Source organism: Mytilus californianus, unplaced genomic scaffold (genome assembly GCF_021869535.1).
Source record: "Mytilus californianus isolate M0D057914Y unplaced genomic scaffold, xbMytCali1.0.p SCAF_4, whole genome shotgun sequence".
Taxonomy (NCBI): Eukaryota; Metazoa; Mollusca; class Bivalvia; order Mytilida; family Mytilidae; genus Mytilus; species Mytilus californianus.
The window spans coordinates 52,943,577-52,953,392 of record NW_026262690.1 but is presented as its reverse complement, the minus strand read 5'-3'; the positions used below and the strand labels follow the sequence as shown (position 1 = coordinate 52,953,392).

General features: G+C 30.2%; 1 protein-coding gene across 1 annotated transcript; it reads right to left on the bottom strand.

The window, feature by feature from the left end:
- Positions 1-887: 887 nt before the first annotated feature.
- On the bottom strand, positions 888-9,537 carry LOC127738238 (calmodulin-A-like). Its single transcript, XM_052249417.1, has 5 exons — positions 9,365-9,537; positions 6,193-6,232; positions 4,244-4,387; positions 2,479-2,727; positions 888-1,426 (listed from the first exon to the last, which is right to left on the bottom strand). Exons 1-5 carry the CDS (start codon positions 9,365-9,367, stop codon positions 1,401-1,403), a joined length of 462 nt encoding a protein of 153 aa, XP_052105377.1. The 5' UTR covers positions 9,368-9,537; the 3' UTR covers positions 888-1,400.
- Positions 9,538-9,816: the final 279 nt, after the last annotated feature.

The following is a 9,816-nucleotide window of genomic DNA, read 5'->3' as shown; positions in this document are numbered from 1 at the left end:
ACAATTCAAACAAGAAAACTAACGACCCGATTTATGTACTAGATAATAAACGAAAAAACAAATATGATATATATAGCAACACACGACTTCCACTGAATAACAGGCATAGCATAGATATAAACAGATGGTACATATTGCCAGAACTTGTTTTTCTTAGTAATGAATTTCATTTCACTATAATATGTACAAAACTAAATACAATTAGAGAACAATTATTTTCCAAAATTAGTGAAATAGTTCCCTCTTTTTTAAATATGACTAATGAAGCAAGATTTAAATTTTTGTATACCTGTGGTGAGACTGATATAATTAAAATTATTGTAAAATTCATAAGCACCATGTGTAATTCTAGAAATGCTTTATTGAGTACTTAATAACTTTGTGGTACCACCTCCTCAGCAGAGATTATATACATTCATTTATTATTTTAACAATATTTTCTTTTAATAATGGAGGGGATATACAGTTATATATATAATGTTTATAAATGTGGTCAGATTATGTTTGTATGTTTATGTATAGTCAATGTTTATTGTCTTGGTAACAATCCTATAATTTTGGATTTTGAACCAATAAAATTATCTTAATATCTTATCTTAGTAATGTTTTATTACAAAAATTAAGGCTTCTTGAACTTTGTTAATTTATCATATCTTATGGACAGCCTATCTCTTTTTGAACTTTTAAAGTTATAAACATTTTAGTCAATGTAGTGTTCATGGTGCATTGAGGTTTTTTATAAAGCTGTATCATTACTTTCTAGTGTTTGTCAATATGGAGGATAACATGTACATTGATTGTTAAAATCTTTTTATATTACAAATCTGTTCTGCTGGTAAATCATGTGTGTCTTTCAGACTCGGTACGTGCGTAAATAACTGAACAACTGCATTTTTGGTATTTATTTGGAAATACACATTGGTTTTTATATTTGTATTTAACAGTAGTAGGCAATGTAACATATACATGTATACGCTTTATGATACTGATGCTAATGCCTCAAAGTACAACCTGTTTAGAACAACATGTGTAAAATAAAAAAGTAAAATATATGTGTACAAGGTCTAAGACTACAAATTGTTTACAATTGTCTTATTTTTTTCTCCATATGCATTTTATATAAAACATATGCTTTTGAGATTACATTAATGACCTACATGTACTTTTACTAATCTGTATCCTTGAATGCGCATATTTTAGATAAGTACATATTTAAACTATACTATAGTGGCATGTAAATGAACCACTTCTTGCATTTAAATTCCATTTACGTAGTCTTATGCAAAGCAAAATAAAACACTAATTATGGTTTACAAATGCTGAATACAACACACCTCGTAGGGCATATGGTAAATGTCATTACTTATGAGCTAATCTCTCAACAGCAACTTGGTCGCAGTTTACTTTGACATCATTTGGACGAATTCTGAAATTAAGATAACATGATGATTAAGTTACATTTTCGAGTAGAAATAAACTCAAAAATAGTTCCATTTGCCAAGTAGATGGTATTCGAGTTTGAATATGATAATCATGATAGTATATATATATCAATTGTCAGTTGATAATATTTCTAATATATTCGTAGAAAATTACTCAGATTGATATATGCATTTGGATATGCACACACGTAATGATGTACACATTACTAAGGGTGTATGTGTTAGTGTATATTTAAATGTCGAATGGATTGATTGCTGTTTAACACATAATCGTTCCTCATGTATGCTGCTCAATATTTATTTTTTTTTCATCATTTTTTCTTCAGTTTTCTGTTTTGTACGACTCGTGTTTTTATTGCCCTCTTGGTATATTCTTCCCTTTTTAAACAAAGGGGGCGGGGCAACGAACACGTGGACCATATATTGATCCCTTTTTAAACTAAGGGGGCGGGGCAACGAACACGTGGACCATATATTGAATGGAGAACATTCAAACAATTTGATACTGATGAATTTATATTAAAAAATGTTTAGTGTAGGTTAGCATAAATTCGTATCAACAGATTAAGTGCTTAGAGCTTACTTTCAATAACATCGAGCATTCTTACGATTTTATGTAGATTGTTTATAATGTTTGTATTTGAGTTTGAATATGCTAACTTTTATTATACCGTGGTTTGAATTTAGTGCTTCACCTGTACGGATTTTATTGCATGTTCTTGTGTGTACCTGTGGGTAGTATACCGACCGAGGTTCAAGTAAAGAGGGGGTTGACATCTACATGTATATGTAATTAAAAGTCCAGTCCACAACCCAAACACACATGGAAGTCATCTCCGTAATTAGAAAATGAAATTGTTAAGTGTTTAGCCCTACTACAAATGTAATCATATTTCATTGGAAAAATTTTAATTTGCAGGCGTATTAACCTGTAAATTGTTATTGTCGAGGGATTGGTAAAAAGTCCAACTTTTTATATAGATGTGAAAATTGAATATGATGTTATGATCATATTAAATTCCCATTGATCATATACCTTTATAATTGATTTCACCATCACCATCAAGATCAACTTCTTTGATCATTTGTTTGATTTGTTTATCCGATAGTTTATTTCCTACTTTAGCCATAGCTTTCTTAAATTCTTTCATAGTTATAACTCCATTGCCATCCTTGTCAAATTCTCGAAATGCGTCACGGAATTGATCGGTTGTTGCTGGGGATTTTTCTGTTTCTTCCGTCGACATCATTGTCAAGAACTCTTGAAATTCTATGGAACCACTATCTTTAAAAAACGTATTTGTATTAAGTTATACTCAATTTTTATTTGTAAAACAATACAAGTTGGAATAATTAAGACATCTGATTACAATTGAATTCTCTACGAAATGTATTTTTACTTTTCAAAACCGAAAACAATGTAAAACTTTCTGTAACTTATACTTTAGCTTTGTCATCAATTGTACAAATATATTGGTAATTATGAAATATATTCAGAATGAACAAGGTCATTTATAGCTTAACACTTAAATACAGTGACAATCAATTCATCAACGGTTCCAGTTACAAATTTTACACGCATATACAATTATGCAATATGTGCAGTGGGTTGCATTAAACTTCCCAATAAGCCAATCGTTTTAAGTTTACGTCGTCATGACTCAATTAATCGCTACGGAATATCTGTGTCCAATATGATCTTTGTTATATTTGTACCATTTATGTGTCGTGGCTATAAGTCTGATTATCATTGCCTATTTTATAACTTATCGCCAATTCGGTTTGGTCACCGGAATTTTACCTGTTATGTGTAACACAACAGGTTCCATTAGAAGAGCAGGAACTGTTTACAATTTCGGTGCGTAAGTATTACCCACCATTGTATGGGGGTTCACGTTCCTTTTGGTTTAGTTTTCAGTTTTGTTATATTCAAAATGTCTGGGTTTTTTTTCATAAGTCGTAGTTTGTTTTCTATCCTTATATATTACTGACTTATAACTATGTATATTCGTCAAAACTTTCCCTTTTGTTCATTCTTCGGAGGTGCCTTTTTTTTATAGCATTTATGAAATAATCGAATTTATCTAGTAGCACGACCAATGGCAAGAGTGTAGCAACCAGAGTATACGAGCTAACCCTCGATAGTTGGTCTGATTCCAATTGCTCAGTCTTTTATACTCTATGTTGAGTTTTTGTTGGATGTTGCCTGTAGTCTTTAGACCATAGTGCTGTCTTACATTGTTAAACTTATTTTATTGTCCTCTTTTTTTTTTATCGTAATAATGTTTTTTTCCTCAAATATTATATGAATTTTATTTCAAAAGCTGACTATGAAACTGTAACAGCATACAACTGTACAAAGTGATTTTCGGTTTCTATAATCACCTACAGTTATAATGTACGGTTCAAAATGGCCGATACAAAAGGTCACTAAACGTTACTCCCTCCCCCAAAAATAAATAAGTGGATAATTATTTTATTACACAAATCTGTTCGCCTAGAATCAAATTATCTTATGTTTTGGTAACATTACCTGCAAAATACATTGAAATTGAAATCTTAGTATTATTATATCTGTCATTTTAAAAATGTACTTGAGTTTTCATCTACTTCAGAGTAAGATTTTTTATATTACATGTATATTGTTATGTTCATAAAATACTTGCTCTTTCTGTTTTAAACATATGTAGCTTTTTCCTCGCACTAAATGAGCATACTTTGATACGCTGTAGGTACTCTGAAAAGATCTTTTACACGTTAAAAAATGTTTTGTGTTCATTTTTCTAACAATTTATACATACTATCGTGATCTACCCTGATCATTATTCTTTGTACTTCAGCATCAGATGAATCTTGTCCTACAGATTTCAGAAACGTCCTTAGTTCTTTACAAGATATTTTCCCATCCCCATTTTTATCGAAGTTCTTAAATGCTTCTTTAAATTCTGTAAATACATTATTATAATTGATATCAAAGCAATTAAACGTATATCGGTAAAGCCCATATCCAACTAAAACATAAAAAATTTTCACATATGGTATTACTTAGTGCTGCTATCATTGAAAGAATAAAAAAGATGATTTAAATTTCCCATTATCGTTCTGAGATTTTGAAAGTGTTAAAAGCTCCTTGTTTTTTTGTGCCGATATCTTCGACTTATTAGTTTTGGTTGACCTTTCTTCTATCTTCCACCTCTTTTTGTTAACTGCTGAAGTGTTTTAATGATCTATAATTTACAATCAGGAACAGAACATTCAAATTGATGACAATATATAATAGATGGGTTGCACATTTGTAATTCATAGATGACGCATTTGTTATAAATTATTTTATTTTTACCATTTAGGTTGCCAAAATGCCACACAATTTTGTTTAATATTTCTATTCCTGTGTTTATATTTAATATTTGTACGAGTTGGATTTTTTTAAATGTTGTCGTTTAATTTTGATATAGAATATGCACTTTCGAAGCGATTGTTGATACATAACCAAAATTAGATCTTCTCATGGGATCATTGTTATGTTCTGACTGTTTTTAAGTCACCGTTGTAGACCTGCCATCAATTACCGAGATGAATGTGGTGTTTCTGGAGTATGTTGATGATTTTGTGTCTTTATGTATAATGCATTTGCACATTGTTCCATAAAACATCAGAACTATATTCTTTTTTTTTCTCCATTCAGCTAAAATTGACATGCTGGTACGTACAGATGGTATAATGAAATGAATATAAAATTCTGCAGTTTTTCTGGACATATTGTCTGAAACATTCTCATTTCTAAAGCGTGAAATGAACAGATCCTCTTTTGTCTCGTTCCCAGGAAAATGTCTGGTCTATTATAGATTATTCTTATTTCTATATTTTGAAGAATAAATAATGCCTAATTATTCGTAAGAATAAATCCTTGCACACTCTTAACAAACCAAAAGCAAGACATTGCTGTTGGTGATTTTTGTTATCTTTTAGTCCGTGATGCCTTCAATTGTATGCAAAAGCTCACATCAACTAGTACTGTAAGCTACTAGACCCAGTTTAATCAAGTGTATACGGACACCATGTACATACATATATTGAAGAACATATAGTATGTGTTCGGTAGCATCAACGAAATAAATATTATAACGGGCAAAGAGAGATAACAATTACAGTCATTAATTGCCCGACAGCTTCATTCAAAATGATCAGTCTTTCTTCAAACGTACAAGGAGATGCTAACGAATTTAAAAGATAAGTGAAAATTGTATATAAAGTAGTTCTTGTTTAAAAGGAATGCACATAAAACTAACCACAGAATGCGCGTAAAAATACCCAAAAATGTAGACATTCATTTATTTCTGTTCCAAAACCACTTGGAAGAAAATCTATTGAATCACTGTGACAGTCCTTCACAATAAGAAGTGCAGTTTGCAATGCTCGTAGCTCGCAATTATATATCAAAACATAATTGTAAATGATTTTAGTAAATGCAGTATACAATAATTTCGGATGAAAAAGGCTATAAAGGTTTTAAGTTTCGTTAAATTGGTTAACGATCCAATGTAGTAATATGTACTGCTTGGGTCAAGAAACTTCTGTAGTTTTTTTGACTAAATGGGATTATATAACTGAAAGAACGGTAATGTATATTATCGAATCATTGGTCCTAAGTACGTGACAAAATTCAATAACTGAAAGTACATATGCATTTTAATATGTTGAAAAAATCGTGAAACTTGTATACCTGTGCAGTTAAATAATTAGTTCTTACCTTGCACTTGGGCTTTCGTTAGTTTTGATTTTCCATCAGCCTGCACAAAACAATTTAATTCAAAATAAGTATTGTTAGAACTTGTCATTGGCTTTGAATTAACTTTCAGTACCTGCGAGTAGTCTAAGACTAAGATCAGTACTTTGTGTCTTTTGTCTTTATGTTAGTTGTGTTTAGTACTTCGAGCCTCGCATTTTAAATATTTAAAATTTAACTGTGGAAAGCGGATAAATATAGTATTGCACAAGATTTGGCGGTAGAATCTGTTTCTCTAATGATTTTTAGACGATATGTAGAAGTTTTTTCCAATGATCTGCAAAAATATGTGTTCTTTTTATATAACGTCATCAGACATGGTCGCCTTTTTTTCGTGTCGTCACAATCATTCAGAGGAACGCAGGAAAATTTGACGCTATAATTGAATTTTGTCCAATGAAGAACTGAGATCAAACGTACCACACGTTGATTAAATAAAAATAATTAACAGGCCAGGAAAAGGATAAATCGGTTTAGAATTAGAGAAAGTGTTTTATATGTTCCTGTCCCAAGTCAGGAATCTGTAATCAGTGGTTTTCGTCGGTTGCTGTCTTTCATATTATTTTTTTTTGATTATTGTTTTGTCATGAATTAGGCCTTTGGTTTGTTTTGATTCGAAAAGGTTCACATCATGTCATGTTGGGGGCCTTGTATAGCTGACTATACTGTATGGGGTTTTGCTTATTGTTGAAGTCAGTAGCGTGGTGTCCTATAAATGCTAATATCCATTTGATTTGAACTCTGTTGGTTAGTTGTCTCTTTGGCAATCATACCGCATGTGCTTATCTTATATCTCTATACCATGTGATCCAAATCAAACTGAATTTTATTGTTTTAATGTCTTCTAGAAGGTTTATGCAGACGATTGTGAGATATTTTTTTTTGCCAAAATTTTATATAATCAGTTAGATCTAAAAACTCTGCAAAAAAGATATATGTACATGTAATTAGAATTGGATATCACCTTTCTATATAGGCTTTTCTGATACATTACAAGCACAACTACGTTTTGATGACATGCCAAATGTAATAACCTAAGCGTTTGATGTAAATTCAAAATTTTAGAAAAGGCTGTTTATATGCTTTTTGATTTTTTAAAACAATTATATATAAGCTAAATTCCTACCGCAAATTTGTTGTTTAGATATGGGCAAAAGCTAAAAGGCTAAAAATCCTCATTTTCAAATAAAAATTGCAATATTTTAACCAGGAATTCCCGATAAACCCTTTGCATACTGTTTATTAATAAAAAAAAAAGTACAAATAATTATTTCCCTATAGTGCGCAAGTTCATCTTAAGGAATTTAGCTTATATATAATTGTTTTAAAAAATCAAAAAGCATAAGAACAACCTTTCTAAAATTCACATTACAGACTGTTGTAGTGTTAGGTCAAGCATCATAACATGAATAATTTGTTTGTATAAAGGATTTTTTTACCGTGAGAATGAGTAAGTTTAATAAGCCTTTGTAATTACATAGCATACATGATGGGTTTTTTTGTTAGGATTTGGGCTAATCCACATTCAAATCAACTATCTCTCTTACATGTATCAACTTTTGCCCTTATTTCAAGTACTTTATTTTGACATGAAAACAAAGCTTAACTATAACATATTGTAATTTTTTATAACTTGTTTTATACAAATAATCGCTCCTAAAATTTACAATATTTACATTTCCCTTGTTGAATGCAATTACCTTGTTGTTACATTTAAAAATAATTATTTCAACAATTAGCTGAAGACATGTTTTGTTAAAATTTACTGGTGCGAAAGTTGATTTAAAGTCATGTTTCCCTTTGGAATTGACGTATTCTGAACTTTTTGATAAGGCCAAGTGGTGAATTAGAATACTAATTATTCTTATTCTTTACACTGAGCTTGTACTAGAAAATAATGAAGCTGTTGATTTTTTGCATATTATATTATTTAAAGCGATCGCGATATTAAGTTTTACCTAAGTGTTCATGCTGGATGAACGCTTTGTTTTATGTAGATTATGTGCAGAAATCCCGCAAGGTGTATACGCATGAAATTTGGGTTTTATTTTGTATCTTAAATACTGAAATCTATGTCCGAAAATAACTTGCTCTTTGGTTTTATTGTCATTTGTGAAAGATATCTGAAAACGTTTCTTCATTTGATATTCTTCATGTTATAACGATACAATAAATTTTGGAGAAAACGTGAATGAAGCAGCATCTAAACTACTCAGGTTAACCATAATAGAAAATGAATGCACAGAATTAACTTTATGGACCTCATTATAAAATTATGAAACATTTATATCATTTTATATATCTCTTATTTTGTACAAATTCAAACTTGTAATTGAGCGATTGACGGCAGTTTGTCGTTCAGCTGGAAATATAACATGTTCAATCAGTACTTTAACATGTTATAGTAAATGGAAATTTTCTTAATATGCTTTAAAGGTTCCAACTTGAATCCAAAGTTTACCGAAGATTTGTATGTCCCTTTTGTTCTACATGTTCTAAAAGCTTTTCACCTTAGTTTCTTCAGCGTGTTCAGTAAAATTTTCAAACATATTAAACTGAGAAATGATCAAAACATATATTATGATTAAAACCAGTGCCGAAATGCCTATGGGAAATATGATACACTCATGGAAATAAAAGTCCACCAGCAGTGATACATGCTACCAATGCAGTATATTACTCCCCTTGATCTTAATGTTGGCGTTTGCTTACAGCCCGATGTTATCAATAGCGAACACAAGTGTATTGAAATATCATAAAATTAACTTGCTAACACCAAGACTATTTTATTGCTGCTTTTATTTCATAAAAGTGACTGTTTATGTTTTGAAATAAAAATGAAAAATGGAAACAGTCAAATGTATTTATTTTCATTCTCAGGATAAATGGAATGCATAAAAAGCTTGAAATGTCCTGCAGATAGTTTAAAATTTATAACATCTAACCCACTATCCACATATTTAAGTTTAACATTTAAATTTATCTAATTTTCATCTGTCTTTGAATTCGTTTTGCAAATGTATATATCGTAAATGTAAATTGAGTTTAACACCAGACAAAATGTTGTATTGAATACAGAAATAAATGAAAGCCACAAAAAATATATGTTTACAAGATTTTTTACGATAATACTTACCATTATAGCTACCTTTTTGCCTCTTTCTTTCCAAAATGCAAAATGTTTCTAAATCCAATGTCAATTCATAACTAACTTTAAACTCTTACTTGTCTATGGTCTCCACTTATTCAAGAGTATATCTGGATAATAGATAATGTTTTGACAACAACATAAAAAGGTTATTTAAAATTTTGGTTTACATTGACATGGTTGACAATAACTTACATTTGTAATTAAAAGAGACTTTTAAAATCTAAAGGGAATTAAACTATATTGATACTCATATGATATCGTCTAATATTTAGTTTCCTTTAAAACCAAACGTACAAAATATACATCTGCAGTATGTATAAATGAATATTTATAGGTCGATAGCATCATCATGTGATACCAAACTGAGTGGTAAATTGTCGCTTGAAGTCTAAACTTCGGTCTTTACATTGTAATTTATTTGTTGATGTAGATAAAAG

Bases quoted from the DNA above. Each gene is read 5' to 3' on its own strand.
- LOC127738238 (XM_052249417.1), bottom strand. The intron at 2,728-4,243 runs GTATGTATAAAT...CGTTTTTTAAAG, and splicing joins GATCAGGGTAGATCACGATA to ATAGTGGTTCCATAGAATTT. The intron at 1,427-2,478 runs GTATATGATCAA...TCTTAATTTCAG, and splicing joins TGGTGAAATCAATTATAAAG to AATTCGTCCAAATGATGTCA.